Source organism: Eremothecium cymbalariae, chromosome 2 (genome assembly GCF_000235365.1).
Source record: "Eremothecium cymbalariae DBVPG#7215 chromosome 2, complete sequence".
Lineage (NCBI taxonomy): Eukaryota > Fungi > Ascomycota > Saccharomycetes > Saccharomycetales > Saccharomycetaceae > Eremothecium > Eremothecium cymbalariae.
The window spans coordinates 938,205-958,470 of record NC_016450.1 but is presented as its reverse complement, the minus strand read 5'-3'; the positions used below and the strand labels follow the sequence as shown (position 1 = coordinate 958,470).

Here is a 20,266-nt window from a genome sequence, read left to right as displayed (position 1 = left end):
CCGCAGGTCCTGCTGCAGGGCATGCCCTGCAGCATTCCCTGCTGAACAAGAACCCAGAAACAATGGCGTGCACACACAGACGCCTGCCAGCCTCGAATCACACAAGCGGGGCAAGCGGTGCCTCGCCTTCCGTCGAGGCCAGCTGCCTTCAGTCGGTGCTGGCGCAGCCACTGCACCCGCAGTGGCTGCAGTTCTTGAAGGTGGTGACGCCGTCGACACTGTTCTTCTCCAGCGTGGCGCGGGGCACCCGGCAGATGCAAGTGCTGCCATACTGGGTTTCTGTCTGCTGTATGCACGGTATGCAGCAGAGCTTTTCGTAGCCTCTTTTTTTCCACTTGGCGATCAGATGCCTGTCTGCGTAGCGGTTGTTCAGCAGCCAACGGTACAGCTGCCGGCTGATGGCCTTTCTTCGGTAGAATAGGTTGTAGATGTAGCGGGACCGTTCGTGGGTGATGCGAAACACCTGCCAGGCAGGTTCGTTGGCACGCGCTGAGAGCCTCGAGGCCTTGGCGGAGTCGGTCTGCAACTCCTTGAGTTGGCGGTCGAAGTCGTCAAGCGTCTCTTTGACGTTCTCGAACCCAGGTGGGGGCACGGTGGAGTGGGTGCGACCAGCGGTTCTTGTTCTTTTCATGATGCGGGTGGGCACTGACACACACAGATGCAGCAAAGAGTCTATGCTATATATGCCATATGGACTGCGGTGTTTCATCTGTTCAAGACATCATCTTCGTCATCGTCATTGTTTGACAGAGCTCGAGGTTCAGAAAGGATTCCACAGGCCGGGTAACCGTCATTGAACTTTTGAAAATTCGAAAAAATAAACGACATCAGCAGGATTCGAACCTGCGCGGGCAAAGCCCAAGGGATCCCTCAATTGAAAAGTTCGAGTCCCCCGCCTTAACCTCTCGGCCATAATGTCACACAAACTTGATGGGAGACGTAGGAGAGTAAGGATGTGATATAGTGAGCGTGTTTGTCGTAAAATGTCGTAAAATCAAAAGAGCATCCCGATAGTTATGATAGTCAGGCTAAGGAGCATGTTGATAGTCACGATAACAAGACAAAGAAGCAGCGAATCAGAGTCGTTAGGAGACTATGAAGATGATAACCATTGTATAACAGCGAATCAGAGTTGTTAGAAGTGTCAAGATAACCACTGAGCTGTTATCGGCTAGGAATCTGCATAGCAAGTAAGCAAGAGAGCTTAAGTAGGACAACAGAAACTATATAAGAAGACCCAAACTAGCTAGATTAGATTAGATATAGGTCCAGCTAGAAGCCCAGAGGGTAGTTGAGCCAGATTAGCGACTATATAAACAGTAACTGATCATCAACCTAAGTATTAGCTGGCACGTGACTGAAGCTGATCCTCCTCGACATTTGTTAAGTCCCACTACGAATTAAGATTATCTGGAGAGAGACTTAATACCTTATCAAGCCTCTCGAAACATGGACTCGGCACTTTCTGGACCAATTGCTCAACTGAGTGCCCATTCCGTTAATGGTACGTCTACGCCGTTGGTAACACCAAACATTACCCAAATGGTGATGCCGGTTAACTGTGGCAACTTCACTGTTAACTTGGCTAACACCACCATGACCCCTTCAGAAATCTACACTTGTGGTTTGGAGGCCTGTCGGAAAAAAAGCGGTGCTCCCACTAACGCGAAACCTAGGATCTGGGCGATCTTGTTTGCGTTGCTGTTCGGGATTAGCGCAGTGTTTACAGTCCAGGATGTGTGAACTGATCACTTCTCTCAGTCCGATTGACTACGTCTTCGGCGATGTTGAATAGACAACTTCGTCAGCGCGCTGTAAGTGACACATCTTAGCCTAGGGTCTGTGAATTAGACCTTGACCGTGATAGTGAATCAATTACTTTATATTTATCTAGACAATGATTTTAATATATCGTTCTATCTAATTACAGTAAGGCTGCATAGGGTCTTTTCGTTTCTACAGGTATGCAGCTTCTTCACTGCTACACCAGGTTAGCTTAAAAGAGAGACAGTGGTTGTGTTACGTCATTCATGCTGGACCACGAAGAAGAACACATGAATAGAGGTCCTCTAGCTCACCAGACGGTACTTGATCTGGCCAGAGACTGCATAACAGTGCCCGACCCTCCATTAGAGCTTTATCCATCACGTGACATAGGTGGCCACCCTCGACAAGTATGCAGCTGGTACTGCTCTTTAATGGATATATGCAGCTGGCGTGCAGTGTGTTCCAGCGGTTATGTAGTGTTTAGTCTAGTTGGATTGATTCTGTTTGTTTCTGGCACGTTGGCGCTTGGTCTGCTAGCGGGTTTTCTTGGGTGACACAGACTATGGGATCTCAAGGTCCACGACAATGTCGTTATAAGGATGTATTAGGTATAAAAATTTTAGATCACTTACGAAGACGACAGCTATGGGTATAATATATGTATCATTTGTAGTTTAGAGTGTTGCTACGTAACGAATCGCGCCACATAAAGAGCATCATTTCCCAGGCCATAGCCAATAGTACGATGCCGATACTAATATTTAAGGTGAACATAGGGGTTAAGCCTCTGTACTCAATGGCTTCTACAACTTGATCTGTAGATTCCATAAAGATTAGTCCGCCGCAGATCAGGCAGAACGAGGCTATAAGCTCGGTGAAGGGGTGTGAAGGAGCGAGGTTTTTATTCGGGACCAACATTAATAAGATAAAGGTAATAATTCTAAAAAAGGATCCATATGACAGTAAGTACCCCCATTGGACGTGTATTGCGGTGGATGTTTTGGAAGCCTGAGCATGTTGGGACATTAGAATGCCCGTCCAGAAGATGGTGAATGCTGGAAATGGGTTAGGGGAGTAGCCTGGTGAACAGGCTAGTACAGCACTCTCGGGGGTGTCAGTGGTGGTTTTCATTGCGTGTTTCCAACGCCAGTCATTTAGTCTATGTTCAGCAATAAGACCGCATAACCCTGATCCGATAAACATGAATGCTATAGAGACATGTTGCAAGTCCTTTGCTGCCCACTTCCCATGTGGATTGGCGAGGCGCTCTAGAAAGATATTGGTTGAACCGTAAAAGAAAATTAGGAATGATTCAACAGCTTCCATGGTAATTGTCCCACGAGGTGTGAAGAAACGGTATCCTAAACTGGTATTATCTGTGTTATCACTTTTTAGGTATAATGTTTTGTTCCATGCCCAGCCATAGCTGCTCCACGCTCCGCTGTATCGAGCTAGAGAAATAAGTCCTAGCAGTATGAAAACACCACCTTTGATCCAGTGAGCTAGCAGGTTAAATATCCGCCTATCTTGGCCCAGAAGATTTCCAACCGCGACCCCGACAGTCATATACACAAGTAGGTACAATAGCATTGGCAGGTTGGTGATCCGGAACACTAGTCTGAATATGTGCCCAAACCTCATCGATATCTGTTGTAACGTTGGATGTGCGAGCAATTCTGATAAATATGTGTCCCTACGCATTGCAAGACTGGACTTGTATCGTAGAGAAAACCTGCCGCCATCTTCTTCAGCTGGTGGTGCTTGTTCAATGTCCCGTGTAAAACTCTCATCGATGTCAAAGGAGACACTGGTTGAGGACCCGTCATCATCATCTCGACGCCCATTAAATTGATTGTTCGAGACTGCAGTCGCAGATGATCCAGTAATCGACGCATGCTGGGGCGATGAGGGGTGAAATTTCCCTTCACTGCTATTACTACCTTGCAAGTCAGACAGTGGAATAAATCCATCGCGCCCGCTACTAGTATATTCATCAGAGTTTGTCTCGCCAGTCATCCACTCGGCTGCCCTTACCACAACAGCAGCGCTCCCTTGTACAATTGATAGTAGAATTAGTATCAACGTCATTTTCCCATAGATATTGCCTGGATATAACGTCTCCGGAAATGAAGCGCTGAAGCCCGATAATCCGACTATGGCCGTCCCTAAAACCAAATAATTTAAGCATAGCATTGGCAAATACCACTGCGACTTCACATTAGCTAGAACCAGACAAATAGGATATGTGAATACGGTAACTATAAAAATCCCACCCATATGATAAACCAACCCTGATGAATGAATTGCTTGTATGCTGGAAAAGTATGTCGTAGTATTATAGGCCTCCCAATATTTTTTTTCCGCTGGTGTTAACGATGTCTCTAAAATGGGTAACCCATGCATATGGCCGCCCTCATGGGGTACTGGAATCAGTTCACTAGTGTTTCTAGAATCAGATTGATGACCCATCTCCATCCCCATATGTATATCTCCATGGGAAGTGACAACCCCACAAATGCCTGTCACCACCAGCCATAGTACCTTTTTAATCAACATGTCTCGACACCTAGTCAAGCTCCAAACTCTTCTTTTGGTATTAGTTAACCTGACATCTAATATATGCCTCTATAGTAAAACTGGCCTTTTATATATATTTGAAACCTTTACTGTGTAAAGTAACTCTACAATATATTACGAAACTTTATTTTACGGTTATACGACTACAGGCTTCCGATTCCACGCCCCTCTCCTGCCAAACGATATATCACCTGATTCCTGTTTCCTTTTTGTATATATAACCTAAATTAACCTCCCATTTAATGTTTTTCTCTATCTATCGTCATCGCTCTCTGAGCGATGATATATTAATCAGCATTATTTACTGTGATATTGGGTAGTACATTAGTAAAAAATACCTCACACCATGTTGTGCTAAAGTTATATAACAAAGCTAATTTTGAACTAGTCCGAATACCTTCATGATTCGGTAAAAGCCAATGCCACTTCATCTGCTTTCACATATGCCAAGTTTTATCCTTGTTACTCTCTATTGAAATTATATACACTTGGCATGACGTCTGCTCAAATTATGTAACGTCCGAGGAAGGACGTAGGCCAAAAGAAGGTGATAATCCTCCTCATACAATCAACCATGGACACATACTCAATGATTCACCTTAGTAACGCATACATATGCATATATAGAGAGGATCATCGTCGTTTGCTGAGATATATAGTCTCATCAGACGTTTAACTAAGCCCAAGTAGTCGTTAAGACCCAAATCCTACCCGATATACACAATTCACGTGCTCAAGAGGCAAATGGTTCCTTACGTCACAATAAATGCCGTTGTTTGTCTTTTTACAACGCTAGAACTACACAGGGTAATTTGGTCTCGTGAGTCTGGGTGTAGTTAGGTTCCGATTATGTACTTAGTACGTCAGTTACCAATTTTATGATTTTTCTTGAAGATTCACATTCTTTATTATAATATATATGTTTGAGAATATCAACATTGATGGATCCTGTACGTCTTTGTTGATGGTTGAAAGCGTTGGTTAGAAGCTAGGAGGTTTTAGAATATAGTTAGAAGATAAAAAAGGATAATATATATATGTTATTCTGAAGTAATAAAAAAGATGAAGTACACTAATGAAGTGTACGAGTGGTATGTGGCGAAGGAGTTTCCTACGTTAGATGGCCTGACTCCAAAACCTGTACGGATTCGTCTTGTGCGGTTGTCCGGTTATTCAGCAATATCGATAGCTGCGGTGGTGATATGTGTGTTGATTCCTTTGGTGAATTATCTGAAGTTGAACAAGCAAGCTTTTAGATTGAAGCATAATTGGAGACATCATTTTCTAAGAAATCGTATATGGATCGATAGGGTGCTGTTCTGTAGGCATCAGTCGCTACGAAGTGGGTTTTTATGGGCTATAGTGGGTGCATGTTGTACATTTGTATATTGTAATAATGATTTGGTGGTTATTGCCAAACGACTTGGTCGAGTGTCAGTCGCATTCATGCCTCCATTATTCTTTTTGACATTAAGGCCATCCCCTTTACCACACACGTTATATTTGTCCCTTTTACCGTTACATAAGTGGTTGGGAAGGGTGATTGTGTTGCAAGCTACGGTGCATGGTGCTTTGTATATTTGGTGGGATTTAAAATCAGGGAATGTGCCCCATCTAGTTGAGTTGGCGAATATTTGGGGGATGTTAGTCACAGCTCTATTTTTGATAATTGTAGTTAGTTCGTTGCCATTTATAAGGCGATGGTGGTTTCCTGTGTTTTATTATATTCACTATCTGGGGACATGGGCTACAGTGGTACTGGTACAGCTGCATTCCCGACCTCCAGCGACTATTTATACTGCGGCAAGTGTGGCAATATTGTTGTTCCAAATATGGTACCGGGCAGTTAATACAAAACACACTACGGTTACCATTGTGCCAATTTCGCCTTGTATGTCCATGATGGAGTTCCCCATGTCTGCTGTGGCTAAAACCCCAATTTTGCCTGCATCGCATGTTCGCATCAATGTTTATCCTACGGGACTATTCAAACGGGTTCTGCAATTTGCGGTGCCCCTTCAACATCCTTTTACATTAGCATCATTACCTACTGATGACACAGTAAGGTTAATAGTACGCCGCTCTAAATTCCCTCTTATTAACAATGGGAAGTACCATGTGACTGGGGCGATTGATCCAAAAATTGATTTCATATCCAAACCCAAGAAATCTAGAGATCATAATTCGCCCTTATCTTCCCCAGCTTTGCATCCTTTCCAAATCCGAACGCCATTTTTAAGGAATTCTCCATTGCATTATATTGTTGATGCCTCTAGGATATTGATGGTTGTCGGAGGCAGTGCAATATCTTTTGGATTACCGTTACTAAATATTTTAAACTTCAATGGTGTTCACGTTAGGTTGATTTGGGTAAGTCGAGATTATCGTGACCTCCGGGTTTTGAGCTACTTCAAGTGTAACTTCGATGGGTTGGAAATATATATTACTGGTGTTACAGGTGATGAACAAGATCTCGAGATTGATTACGTAGATTATCAAGAAGCGGAAAACTTGAATGTTCCTGGAGTTAAACCGCTGGAACAGAAGCCCCCTCTTGTTGGTTGTATAGGTACCCCAGAGCTGACAAAAAAGGGTTCATTAATGGCAACGGTGAGTGCAAATTATGGTAGTATTAGTCGTCGGAGTATCAATAAGGTTGACTTACAAAATAATTCTAGTAACCCTGGCACCAACTCCATCTCACCTGTAAGATATCAAGAATTGGTGGATCATGGAGAAAGTGACGGAAATGATGAAGTTGATTTTACGGAATTATTCAGTTCTAAAAGAGGGAAGGGTCTCTCTTCTTTAGAACCAAATACAGTTGACACATTCTTAACAAAAGAATCAGTATTTCGTAAGCCTAAATTAATTGATCCTCCGGAGTATGAGGTATTCGAAGATGATTTAGAACTAGGGGAAGATGGTTCTAGAAATAATAAGTTGACTGTTCCTACTGGAGCAAAGTTATATTTTGGAAGGCCACTATTGTCACCTCGGGACTATCATTGGTGCTTACAGAAGGACTGTGTTGGTCCCTCGGAGACGGGGCAGTGTTGCCAACCGAATAATGAAGACGGACTCCATGTTGATGATTTGGCAAAGGTTTGGATAATTGCTGCGGGCCCACAGGGATTGGTGAATGCCACGCGCAGGTGGGCTAATGATGGTGGGCTACATTTTCATGAAGAGAGCTTTAGCATTTAAAGAATGTATTAGATAATGTAAATATTTTTTAAATGTAAATTCTTTAAATATATACATATCTTTAAATTAGCTGAAGACTTAAGAGGTAATCAGGTTGATATCGTATAATGATTTTTGATAGGAGTTACAAATATAAAAGAAACACAAGATATGAAATTTGTACTAGTCATCATTGCTATTATTGTTATCTAACCCGAAATCACGTACGAATGGCTGCCGTCTGCGGTAATTGTCGTCCTCGTTATGATGTTTTTTTATCCAAAATACAGGTTGGACTTTTGAGAAGTTATAAATCAACTCGTTATTGTAGATTTTTTCAAGGAATTTAGTAGCTGTCTCATTCAATGTGGTATTGATAACATCACGTAAATGATGAAACCTCGCAGTATCAAAGTCAATGACACTCTGATCAAGAAGATCAGAAGGTCTAAAACCAATCGAAAACATAGACTTCGCTAGTTTTTGCCACATTCTCCTTTGATATCTATCTAAAAATGGGTCCTTAAAAGGGGATTTACTGGGCATCATATCCGTTGTCAAAGCCTCTAGCATGTTATATTTTTGTTCAATTGACAAGTTTTCGTCAACCTGAACACTCAACTCCAGCATTCTATATTTACTAAGTTCATAACTATTAATCCATTCAATCAATGTCTGATGTAAATTCCCAGAACCGCTAGCCATCTTATATGCTAGTTCTTCAACTGCCTTAAAGGTTAGACCACCTATTAAATCAACGCTTCCAATTAAATTAGAGATATCTTTGAAATCAAGCCACATTGCTGGTTCTGGGAAGTACCTATATCTGAAGTACTTCATTCGGCCGCCATAAAAGTAGCGCGATACAACATATCTATCTCTGAGAACTTTCAATGGATGGTTTACGACATATGTCGCCACCCCATGATATACAGATAGCCTCAAGGGAGATATATCATCTAGTCTGAATAATTCTTGATTTTTATAACTCAATAGGTTGTTTTCACGGTTAAATTGAAGCATTTTATCCGTTCCTTCATACTTTTTTATTTCACTAAAGACATCTACGATATTTCCAGTGACTCCAAATGTTTGCTCAATGTTTTCTAATAAATTATTAATAATTCTTTCGTTTTTTATGCAGTACGAAGTAAATTGAACACTAGATATACCCACATATAACCCAGTGTCTACATCAATGAATCTAGCATCGATATAACCATTGCCTTGGAAACCAGCGGCAATCATGACCGGTGATATATCAAGAAAGAAGCGGCCGTTTCCTTCTCTTGGGTTTTGAACGATTAGACTTTGATTGAATTTTCTTGCCAACTTGGTGAGTTCATTCAACGGCATATGTACTTTAAACCCATCATCCCATGGGAATTGTCTGGCATTGTTTAAATAAGAATACAAGGATCCACGTATAAGCCAAGAAGTAAAGTGCTGCGAATTCATAAATTGAAACCAAGATCTAATTAACGAATTCAATGCAGTCAGCTTGTCCCAATTGGAAGGTATTAATCCAGAAAAAAAACGAATGTCCATATGTTTGGACTGACCTTTGTAGTCATGCTGAAACGTAATGGGACTACGAAAATGAGTATATTTAGTAGCCCCCTTAGTTTTGCTGTATTTCAGAGACTTTAAATAGTTTGAATCATGAATAGACAAACGCTGTCTTTTTTCACTGAGTTCTAGTTCCTGGATCGCCGAATCTAAATCAAAGTCAAAACTTTCCTTCGGAATCTCCCTAAGGAATTCCAAATTAGATGCTGTCTTTTGCTTCCCAAAGAACCTTCGTAAAAGGTCAAAAAGATATAAATGATTGAAAGTTAAATTTTTGGAAGGCTCCATCCCTGCAATATATTTCTGGAATAGTTCATTCATGCCAAACGGACTATGCTTCTTACCTTGTTCGATTTCCACCTGTAATACGCCCATGTCCGCTAATATAATTGAAATGGATAATGGGCGAACGCCATAGTTAAGAAGATATGAAGCCACTTGTAAAGCAAGACTTTCAGGCCTGGAATCTTCATACACCTCTTTTACCTCGAAACCAGGACATAGCATCCCTTGCTGTTTGTTTATGCAATATCTTTTGGTATCCACGGCTTTGTTGGACTCTACTGAGCTATAATACGCATCTCTTCCGAACTCAAATATGTGACTCCTTGTAAGCCCTTCCAAGCGAACCAATTGATCCTTGGGAAACATATGATTAATAACAAAGTCACATTTTGGCCTATCCTTACTCTTAAGATTGATAAACTTATTCAGCTGTGATCCCAAATCTTTCCAATCATACCAACTAAAGGGTAGCTTCTTATTCCTTCTGACGTCCAGCAAGATCTCTCTAAAATAAACAGCCAGCGTAATCCTAGGATCAAATTCATAGCTTTCAAGCCCTTCCGTCAAATCCTGTAAAGTTTTTATAGATCTAATGCGATTTATCAAATTACTTCCTAAAACAAAATCATAAAGAGTCGGAGTTTCGTTTAGAAATTCGTAAGTCGCCAAAGTATCTGTTTCGAACTTCCAATTGAAATAGAAAGAATGAAAATATTCTTTAGAAGGGAATTTGATCTCTGGTTTAACTATATTTAAGGAAATTGTGGAAGGAAAAGGTATCCGTGAACCTGTGGTGTCTCGGTGGATTACAATATGGAATAAACCGAATAGTAAAACTGTATATAGGAGCCAATAATAGCCTCTTCTTCGCATATTTCCCCACTTAATCCTTGGTTATTCTAAGTCTGTATTCATTTAAAGCACAACCTCCACTTTGATTGTAAAGTTCTGTTTAATTATATCTCCTTTTGTCAGATCTGCTTTCGATAAAAGCAACATACTTTTATATAACATATGTATCACACATATTATACAGAATCGCGTTTTCATTCGTAGCTAAACAGAGAGACTACGTAAAAGGATTTTAGTTAATGAGTTGGAGATAGCTTTAGGCACGGATATGGATGCATGTAGGCCTCCCAAAGGGGTAGATATTAGTGCACATGTAAACGCAGCACTTAGAGTCTGCGGTTCATTAAATACGGCATCGACAGCATAGAATTCAGGTTCCTCGACGTTTCCGTCAAATTTATGCAAGCCAAGGTTGGTGATTTCAAAGGTGCTTGAAGGGGGCGGGGACTTTGGCCCTTCGAGCACGTATTGGCTGATATCTAAGAAGTCGAGTAGTTTCAAACTTTGGATGCTGGCGTCGCTGAGGCGGCCTTGTACGATTTGAGTATGGATTGATGAGGCTATCTGCCAAAACTCATTAATGTCCGGGGAATCCAAATCGTAATGTAGGCTGGCATTCTTAACAAAGAGTCCCATTTTAAGTTCATCAGCAGGGTAAGATGGTAACTTTTCAGCGATTTCAGCCCTACAGTCTACAGGAAGCATAATTTTGACTATAGATCCAGTAGACTCATTAGGATCTAACTCTCTTAGTAACTGTATTAATTTAGCAGCGAACCACGAGGTAAACGAAACTTTGTGCTTCCTGCATTCGACGAGTATAGCGTCCATCTTATCTGGCGGGATTCTAGAACTTAATTGAACATTATCATTTCTGAGAACACCTTCAGAATTAAAGAACCCTGATGGGAAGATATAATGCTTAAAGCGGAAAACCTCGCGTTTGGATATGATGCCTTTGAGTGAGATACATTGCGGTATGGATTGACCTGCGTAATAAGTCCATATTTTTGTAACTGCTCTCTTCATCGACCAGACCCAGGGGATTGGCCATAGGTCAAATGGATGCACCCGGATTTCTGGGTCAGCTGCAGCCTTGTATAGAACCTCGTTTAAGTCCATCCCTCTGCGATTCTCAGGTTTGATCGAATTCAAAGCAGATATAAAATCGTTCCAGAATATTACTGCACTCATACCATCAAAAAATGCATGATCAAAGCAAAACAGGAATTGTGTACCTGCCTTGAGACTTATCAGTTTCCAGAGGGGGCGTTGTTGATCGTATTGGAAAGTGGAGTTTTTTAATATCGAATTGGCAGCTGACTCGTCAAGTGAGTCAAAGCCAGTTTCCTCAAGTACATCATCTAGTCGAATTTCAACGTTCAATGGTCTGACTAACTTCTTACTGCCATCCTTTGTGAAAATATTGCGGTACAGATGAGGGTGTTTCGGTATCAACTCTTTTAACACACAACAGAGACTGGAACGGTCTACAGGTTTGTTAAAAGTTACACCCACATAGAAAAAAGTGGTAAAGCCATGAACTTTCTTGTAGTAGAAATACTCCTCCAATGTATTTAGTACCCGCATACTAACGATGTATGCTTAATCAGATATAGTACGAACTTGCTCCCCTGTGAAGTAACAAATATCTCTGATTGTGTGATACTTTGTTTATATACTTTTTGAGTATTGCTTTTAAGCATTAAATAGGGCCCCTTCACAGAACTGAAAGCAAAGGTAGTTTAACCACCATAATGAACCAATAAACGAATAATTCAATCCAAAAAGAAAAAAATATAATACGTCATTCAACTTAGTCGTTCAACTTAGTTGCTATATTAGGTGCCACTCTTGTACATTCTAGTTGGTCACTGGCCTATATTTTAGGCTAATGCCGTATATATCACGATATCCGGTACATAGTAAAGGCATATTGTGATCCTTTGATACCATGTAGGAGGAACTAGAGATTACTCCAACACGATCAATTGAGAAAACCAGAGCTCTTCCTTTTCTGGAAATATGACTATTTCACCTATTCAATACACTACGTATATGGTCACAGGATGTGTAGACCAGGGTTAGCTTAAGAGACAGGGTTTACATCCATATCTGTCAATCCCAGGTCTTCGTTTTGCTGAGCCGTTCTATCGTAATCCTCGATTTTCATATTAGGGTCGGGATCTGGGGCATATATATTTTGGATATAAGAACCTGCCAATGGATCTTCCATGATAACTGTGAATTTGATGTTTCCCTCTAGGGCTTCTTTCAAGCGTCCAAAGAAGCTCTGCCATCTCTGCTTTGTTTCCTCGTCCATGGAATCTGATGTTTGTGTGAAAACACGTGATTCAAGCTCCTGGTATACTTGTCTGAGCAGGCCCTCCAGCGTGGTGAATCTACCGCCCAAAGTGCCTTGTTGGATGTCTAAACGCAATTCTGGAATGTTGATGGTACATGTCTCCGACTTCAGGACATCTCTGGATAGGTCATCGGCATCGTCGCAGAAAAGAGTGATTCTTCTACCCTTGTCTGGGATCGCACCGCCTGTCTTAACCTCATTTGACTTGTAACCGCAGTGTTCGCAAACTGTAGACATGATAATAACTTCTTTAAAATGTGGGATATTAACAGGCTTCATGTGGGTATCACATGGGCGCGTGCACGAAGAACAGGTTGCTCTAAATGTTTGGACCTCGTTGTGAAAGTTTTCAATGTCAGTAGCGTCAGATAAGAAAGTGGTTTTATTTTTAGCAGCAGAACGGTCCCTTTGGCGATGCTCTTCATATTGTTCCCGTGTAATGATCCCCACGGCTAGATTATCCTCAGCGGTTCTCGCATATTCGGTGTGATCCCACTTCTCAGTGGATTCTCCCGGGCTGTACTCAATCCAAGAATTGCCTGCTGGGTCATCAAGAGTGAGTGTGACAGGCAACGTGCCTTCCTCGCAGTTGATAGTAGCTCTCACCTTGGCCACGAATTGTTCAATCTGGTTGTAAAGTACTTCGTCCACATCTTTCCTTGCCTCTTGACTGCAAGCAAGATCATCGACCATCTCTGCCAGCAGTCCCTCCACCGTAGTCAGTTGGCCACGCTTAGCAGGAATCTCAAGATCCAACCCTTCAAACTTGCATGTCCCGGTCTCGGACTTGATCACCTGCCTATTGAAATCTTGCTTGGTTTCTATCTTGAACGTATATTTAGAGCCCTTTTCTTGAATTTCACTGGCAGGTTGGATTTCTGAGTTTTTAAACCCACAAGCAGGACATTCAAACGACATGACTACAATCTCTTTGAAATGTGGAATGAAAGTGAGAAGTAACTTAGTAGTACCTTCTCCATGGCAGTTCATACACAACGATTCAATTTCCTGTACGGGATGACCCATAGAGTCCAACGCCCCCGTCTTTCTGAGTCCGTGATCATCCACCTCGGAAGCCACATCGCCTACAGCTTGAAACAGCTCAGATTCCTCAGACATATCCACGGCTGTGTGGTTTGAGTGCTATCGATGCTTATTTACCTCGATGAATATATATATGTATATTAACTATGCATGGTCTTTTTGGTTTTTGAACTGGAAATTTTTCATCACATCTTCGAGAATGACGTGCAGCTTATATAAGAAAGCCTCGAGGCTGCCCGCATATTTTTTTTCACTATATGAAGCCCAAAAGAATTCATTACCAAAGATCATTAACTGCATATATATCCTTTTCTTGCGAAACCAAATACCACAAGCCCACCCAAAAACCATGCCCAGAGACCCGTTGATTGGCATTGTTGGCAAGCCATCTAGTGGCAAATCCACAACCCTCAACTCCCTTACAGACGCTTCGGCAGCTGTCGGTGCTTTCCCGTTCACCACCATCGAGCCTAACAAAGCCACAGGCTATCTCCAAGTTCAATGTGCTTGTTCCCGGTTCCCCAACCACATCAATTGTAAACCAAACTACGGCTGGTGTTCTGACGGAAACCGTCACGTACCAATAACCCTGCTCGACGTCGCAGGTCTTGTCCCCGGTGCGCACGAAGGTAGAGGCCTCGGAAATAAATTCCTTGATGACCTAAGGCATGCAGATGCCCTTATTCACGTCGTAGACGTCAGTGGAACCACAGACGCTGAAGGCAAAGCAACCCGTGGTTATGACCCACTCAACGACATAGAGTGGCTACAGGAGGAGATCCGCCTATGGATCCAAGGCAATCTTTTGAAGCGATGGCCCTCCATAGTCCGCAAACACACTGCAACAAACTCAACCACCTTACAGACCCTCCAAGCCCAATTCGGCGGTTATGGCGCAACCTTAACCACCACCCAGAGAACCTTGGACAGCCTCCCTGCGGACCTGCCCCCACTGCCCCGCTGGGATGAATCCCAAGTCTCCACCGTCGTCAAGGCCTTCATGCAACAAAAATTCCCTACTGTGCTGGCCCTGAATAAAATCGACCACCCCGACGCAGATAAAAACATCTCCAAGATTATACTAAAATATCCACAAACCCGCGCAGTACTGACCTCTGCGATCACTGAACTATTCCTACGAAAACTAGTAAAACAACGCTACATACACTACAAACAAGGTTCCGACATCATAGAAACATACGAAGATCTCCCCACCTCATCTCTAAGGCCTCTGGACGATGCACTAAATCGCCGTATAGAAAACGTCCGTGACTTAATACTCTACCGCTTTGGATCCACGGGCGTTCTCCAAGTCCTGCAGGCTGCCGCCGACCTCCTACACCTTATTCCTGTATACCCCGTACGAAACCTGCATCCCCTCAACGGCGGCGGCGCCGCCGCCGCCGCCACAAAACAACAACCCCACCCGGAAAACATCTTCCGGGACTGCCTGCTCGTCGAGCAGGGAACCACCGTACGCTCGGTGGCCCGCACCCTCGTGGGCGACGCCCCACTGGCCTCGGTGGAAACTCTCGGCGGCACCCGAGTCAGCGATTCCGCCGCCATCGAGCCTGGCAAGAACGACATACTCTCCTTCCGCCTAGCCCCACGTCCGTCCGCGGCCCCCCCCTAGGTCCCCGCCCAGGCAGCTGCGGTGCACGCGTGTCCACGGCCCTGTTTTCCTTATCAACGCACATTAACCTCCGTAGGGGTCCGCCCAGGCGCACAAAAACATCAGCCTCCCCCACGCCCGCCGGCCTTCCGGCCCACACCGCCGTCGAGGTTTCGCTTCCCCGCGTGCAGCCAACCAGACACTCTGCCAGGACTCCAAAGGCGCTCGCAAGAGCGCCTTTGGAGTGTCTTTGGGAGATGCAAAAACCGTGTGATTCACTACTCATTTGCTAGATAACATTCTTTGTAAGGCACTTTTCCCGAACAAACGGCCGTTTGCTACGTTATGCTGATTTTCACCAAGGCATCCATTGATTACAGATAGTAGGCCAGCAGAAAAGGCTTATTATTGGACTAGTGTGCTTTTTTTTCTCTTTGATAACAAAGAGCGAGGGCTATACACATGATTGTCACTGCTGCCTGGATGCTACTGACTAAGAAGTAGTCAAGGCACAGATTAGGGCAACTTTCGAAAAATTGGCGAAGGGGAACGAACAGCACCCACCAGGAAAGTGTTATACACTGATGACAGGTTTGGGTTGGAAAGAGGAGGAGTATTTTAATGGTTTTTTCTTTTTTTTGTATTCGTTATGTAATCTATGTATTATCTATCGATGTCCTTCACGAAGCGTAGGCCCACACAACGTATATATTATACATATCGATGTATATATATAACGTACTCGAGAGAACGGAGTATTCGTCGAAGTCTTTGGCAGTCAGTTTTTTTTAGAAGAGGGGACAAAGGCGAAAGTTATCGAGAAAAGGCACTCTTAGTTGATAATTTGACAAGAGGTAGAACAAAGGAGAGACGGGAAAATTGATCGAGAATTAACGGAAAGGCAGGAGGAACGTCGAGGTATATACACACAAGTAGAGCAGGAGTTGTTAAATATAATTGTTCTTTTTAATTACTATTGATTTTTTTGAATTTTTGTTCTTTACTAGAGTTATTTGAGCTTGCTTGCTGGCTGACAAATTTAAAGACGGAAAAAGAAAAGACGGAGGCATAATAATAAGAATAATAGTAATAATTCATTAAGAGTGGCGGAAGTCTATTTTTTGTATATTATTGTTCAATGGCGAAGGAAGAATTGAATCAGTTTAAAAGTCAAGAGGCCGGAGTAGTTCAGGCCGATGTGTCGTCGGAGAGTAGTAGTTTTGGTAGGAGAGGATCCGGGGGTGGTGGTGGTGATGAGGAGGGAGATTCGGTTGATTGGGGGTATGACGGGAAGCATAAAGGTATTCGTTTGAAGAAGGATTTGCAGGCGAGACATGTTTCTATGATTGCTATAGGAGGGTCTTTGGGGACGGGGCTTTTGATTGGTACGGGGTCTGCACTTTCGCAGGCGGGGCCGATTGCTATATTGATTGCGTACAGTATTATGGGGTGGGTTGTTTTTACAGTTATGTCGTGTTTGGGGGAGATGGCGGCGTATATACCGCTGGATGGTTTTACATCGTACGCTACGCGATACGCGGATCCTGCTTTGGGGTTTGCAGTTGGGTATACGTATTTATTCAAGTATTTGGTGCTTACGCCGAACCAGTTAACCGCGGCGGCGTTGGTTATGCAGTATTGGGTTGGTAGGGGTAAGGTGAATCCTGGGGTTTGGATTACGGTGTTTCTTGCGGTGATTTTGACGATTAACATCGTTGGGGTTAAGTTTTTTGGTGAGTTTGAGTTCTGGTTGTCAAGTTTTAAGGTTTTGGTTATGCTCTGTGTGATGACTCTGTTGTTGGTGCTTGTGCTTGGCGGTGGTCCGAGTCATAATCGGCTTGGGTTCAGGTACTGGAAGGATCCTGGGGGGTTTAAGCCATATTCGGGGGCGGTTTCGATACCTGGAGGCAAGGGGAAATTTGTGTCATTTGCTTCTGTGTTCGTGTATGCTTTGTTTGCATATCTCGGTACTGAGCTTTGTGGAATTGTCGCGGCAGAATGTAAGAATCCCAGAAGAAATGTACCACGGGCAATTAAACTGACTTTGTATCGGATCGTTGTGTTTTATTTATGCACTGTGTTTCTATTGGGGTTATCTGTTGCTTATAATGATCCTTTGCTACTACAAACCAAAAAGGCCAAGACCTCGGCGGCAGCCTCTCCATATGTGGTTGCCATTAAAAACGCGGGAATTCCTGTGTTACCACATATTTTCAATGCGTGTGTTTTGACCTTTGTTTTCAGTGCATGTAACTCGGATTTGTACGTTGGCAGTAGGTCGCTTTATGGGTTAGCTATCGACAAGAAGGCTCCCAAGATCTTCGCCAAGACCAACTCTTGGGGGGTCCCTTACAACTCTTTGGCTCTCTGTACATTGTTTTGCTGTTTGGCATATATGAATGTATCATCCTCGGCGGAGACGATGTTCAGTTACTTTGTGAATGTCACTTCTATCTTCGGGCTTCTTTCTTGGATTTCTATTCTTATAACCTATATCTCGTTCGATAGAGCATTCCGAGTGCAAGGTATAGATAAGAATACACTATCTTATCAGGCACCATTCCAACCAGTTACTGCGTGGATTGCATTGGGTTTCTGTCTCATGGTTGCTTTGGTTAAAAACTTCACCGTCTTTTTGGGAGATACATTTGATTACAAGACGTTTATTACTGGTTACATTGGTATCCCCGTTTATATTTTATGTTTTGTATGCTACAAGATTGTACACAAGACTAAGTGGATCAAGTCCGCAAATGTTGATTTGTTTACCTATAAAACTGCTATTGACTTGGAAGAGGAAGAAGGAAAGCTAGAAATGATGAGATTGAAAGAGGAACGCAAACAACATGGATGGACCTGGAAACAGTTCTATGATTACATATTTGGTTGGATTTTCTAGTTGCTTGGAAAAGCCTGATATATTAAAGTAAAAAACCAAAAACGGTCAAAATTTTATTCTTACAACAGACGCTTTTTTGCTAATAATATATTATTATCGCATATTTAGCCACTGTTAATAATAATAAATAACTCTTGATATGTTATTTTTATAGCTCTCTCTGTTTTATTATGAATGCTAATTTATATACTTATCGCATTGTCTTCCAAAAATAAACCAATAATAAAAAACGTTCCACTTATCGGCATAAAATATATCATCTATAAATCCACTATATATGTATAAAATTCGTAAATCATCTTGTTTGATGGTGGGCTGGTTTGGTTTAATCTTGTTTAGCGTTGGTAGCAGCGGTTAGCTGAGCTTGCTTAACCAAGTTAGAGGGAGCGTCCATAACAGGCAACATAACCTCAATCATTCTGATCTTCGAATTCTCACTGAAGGCCTTATCTTGAGTCAATTGCTGCCATTCGCCTGCAGTAGAGACTCTGACTGCTTCGTAGTCCTTAGCACCAAAGGTTGGCAACAATTTCAAATGGTCCCATGGTTGAATGTCATTGTACTGAGCAGTTTCACCGTGGATTAATCTCTCGATAGTGTAACCGTCGTTGTTCAAAACGAACAAGTATGGTTTCAATCCCCATCTGATCATGGTGGAGATTTCCTGAACAGTCAACTGCAAAGAACCATCACCAATGAACAATATTACTCTCTTCTTTGGGTCTATTTCTTCAGCAGCGAACGCAGCACCCAAACAAGCACCTGTAGTGAAACCGATAGAACCCCACAAGACTTGAGAAATACCGTAAGTGTCGTTAGGGAAGTGAGTTTGGTTGATACCAAATGCTGAGGTACCAGTTTCGGTGATGACAACATCACCCTCTCTCAAGAACCTTGCAACCTCTCTCCAGATCCATTCTTGTCTTAATGGAGTGGCAGGATCGACATCACTCCCATGAACCGGTTGAGTTGGAACTGGAACTGGGACATAGTTCTTAGCCACATCACCGACAACATCCACCAACTTCTTCAAAACAAACTTCATCTGTACACCAGGGAAAGTCGCATTTCTAACCTTGGTGTGGTCAGAGTGGAACTCAACGATGTTCTTGGTCTTGTAAGAGTAAGAGAAGGAACCAGTGTTGAAGTCGGATAACAAAGCTCCAACTGACAAGATCAAGTCTGCGGATTCAACAGCTTCTTTCACTTCAGGTGAGGACAAAGTACCAACATAAACACCACCAAATCTTGGGTGCTGCTCGTCAATGGAGCCCTTCCCCATTGGAGTAACAAAAGCTGGGAACTGAGTAACGTCAATCAAACGCTTGGTCTCTTCCTTAACGTCATGTCTAGAAGCACACGCGTCAGAAAGGATCACAGGGTTCTTGGAGTTAGCAATCATCTCCAGAACAGTCCCAACGACCTCATTCTCCGCCTCAGCGTCGTTTGGCTTCAAGGAAAAGTCGATTGGAGTCTCCAACAAAGAAGCTGGAACCTTGGCGTCAACCAAGTTGGCTGGCAACCCCAAATAAACTGGTCTTTGGCTGATATAACACGTTCTGATACATCTGTCAATTTCACGAGCAGCAGTCGCAACGTCCGTGATCATCGCAGTAGACTCTGAAATATTAGCAGACATTCTGTGGAATACGGTAAAGTCCCCATTACCCAAAGTGTGGTGCAATAATAACTGCTTAGCTTGTGCAGAAATCGAAGGAACACCAACAACATGCAAAACACCAACATGTTCAGCATACGAACCAGCAATACCGTTCAACGCGGACAACTCACCTACACCAAATGTAGTAATTACACAAGACATACCCTTCAATCTAGCATATCCATCAGCAGCATAAGCAGCATTCAATTCATTGGCATTTCCTGCCCATCTCATACCTGGCACCTCGTAGATTTTGTCCAACAAGGTCAAGTTGAAGTCACCTGGTAAACCAAAAATCGTTTGCACTTCAACCTGCTTCAATCTTTGAAACAAATAATGACCAATTGTAATTTCTGACATCTTTCTCTCCTTTATTACTAAAATATCCTCTAGTATATGTGTGCAGTAGTAAACTTATCAAGCGATGAGCTCTTATACTTAAGAACAGAA

The 20,266-nt window shown here is 42.8% G+C and overlaps 9 protein-coding genes and 1 non-coding gene across 10 annotated transcripts, besides 1 other annotated feature; 3 read left to right on the top strand and 7 right to left on the bottom strand.

The window, feature by feature from the left end:
• Positions 1-148: 148 nt before the first annotated feature.
• On the bottom strand, positions 149-709 carry BUD31 (U2 snRNP complex subunit BUD31; the record flags this gene model as incomplete). The annotated part of the gene is made up of 1 exon (XM_003644979.1): positions 149-709. The coding sequence occupies one exon, from the start codon at positions 707-709 to the stop codon at positions 149-151; it is 561 nt and encodes a 186-aa protein (XP_003645027.1).
• A 113-nt stretch (positions 710-822) lies between these two features.
• Positions 823-919, bottom strand: Ecym_2487. Its single transcript is given in 2 exon segments — positions 823-867; positions 883-919. It is a non-coding gene; the product is annotated as a tRNA-Ser (tRNA).
• Positions 920-1,118: 199 nt separating this feature from the next.
• Positions 1,119-1,358: a sequence feature (soloLTR fragment).
• Positions 1,359-2,430: 1,072 nt separating this feature from the next.
• TVS1 (Tvs1p) lies at positions 2,431-4,323 on the bottom strand (the record flags this gene model as incomplete). Its single annotated transcript, XM_003644978.1, has 1 exon — positions 2,431-4,323. One exon carries the CDS (start codon positions 4,321-4,323, stop codon positions 2,431-2,433), a length of 1,893 nt encoding a protein of 630 aa, XP_003645026.1.
• A 1,083-nt stretch (positions 4,324-5,406) lies between these two features.
• Positions 5,407-7,551, top strand: FRE8 (putative ferric-chelate reductase; the record flags this gene model as incomplete). Its single annotated transcript, XM_003644977.1, has 1 exon — positions 5,407-7,551. One exon carries the CDS (start codon positions 5,407-5,409, stop codon positions 7,549-7,551), a length of 2,145 nt encoding a protein of 714 aa, XP_003645025.1.
• Positions 7,552-7,713: 162 nt separating this feature from the next.
• On the bottom strand, positions 7,714-10,257 carry Ecym_2484 (uncharacterized protein; the record flags this gene model as incomplete). The annotated part of the gene is made up of 1 exon (XM_003644976.1): positions 7,714-10,257. The coding sequence occupies one exon, from the start codon at positions 10,255-10,257 to the stop codon at positions 7,714-7,716; it is 2,544 nt and encodes an 847-aa protein (XP_003645024.1).
• Positions 10,258-10,440: 183 nt separating this feature from the next.
• SLI1 (N-acetyltransferase) lies at positions 10,441-11,826 on the bottom strand (the record flags this gene model as incomplete). The annotated part of the gene is made up of 1 exon (XM_003644975.1): positions 10,441-11,826. One exon carries the CDS (start codon positions 11,824-11,826, stop codon positions 10,441-10,443), a length of 1,386 nt encoding a protein of 461 aa, XP_003645023.1.
• Positions 11,827-12,325: 499 nt separating this feature from the next.
• ZPR1 (zinc finger-containing protein ZPR1) lies at positions 12,326-13,720 on the bottom strand (the record flags this gene model as incomplete). The annotated part of the gene is made up of 1 exon (XM_003644974.1): positions 12,326-13,720. The coding sequence occupies one exon, from the start codon at positions 13,718-13,720 to the stop codon at positions 12,326-12,328; it is 1,395 nt and encodes a 464-aa protein (XP_003645022.1).
• Positions 13,721-13,994: 274 nt separating this feature from the next.
• On the top strand, positions 13,995-15,278 carry Ecym_2481 (uncharacterized protein; the record flags this gene model as incomplete). Its single annotated transcript, XM_003644973.1, has 1 exon — positions 13,995-15,278. One exon carries the CDS (start codon positions 13,995-13,997, stop codon positions 15,276-15,278), a length of 1,284 nt encoding a protein of 427 aa, XP_003645021.1.
• Positions 15,279-16,395: 1,117 nt separating this feature from the next.
• On the top strand, positions 16,396-18,156 carry DIP5 (dicarboxylic amino acid permease; the record flags this gene model as incomplete). Its single annotated transcript, XM_003644972.1, has 1 exon — positions 16,396-18,156. One exon carries the CDS (start codon positions 16,396-16,398, stop codon positions 18,154-18,156), a length of 1,761 nt encoding a protein of 586 aa, XP_003645020.1.
• A 325-nt stretch (positions 18,157-18,481) lies between these two features.
• PDC1 (indolepyruvate decarboxylase 1) lies at positions 18,482-20,176 on the bottom strand (the record flags this gene model as incomplete). Its single annotated transcript, XM_003644971.1, has 1 exon — positions 18,482-20,176. The coding sequence occupies one exon, from the start codon at positions 20,174-20,176 to the stop codon at positions 18,482-18,484; it is 1,695 nt and encodes a 564-aa protein (XP_003645019.1).
• Between the last annotated feature and the right edge of the window lie 90 nt (positions 20,177-20,266).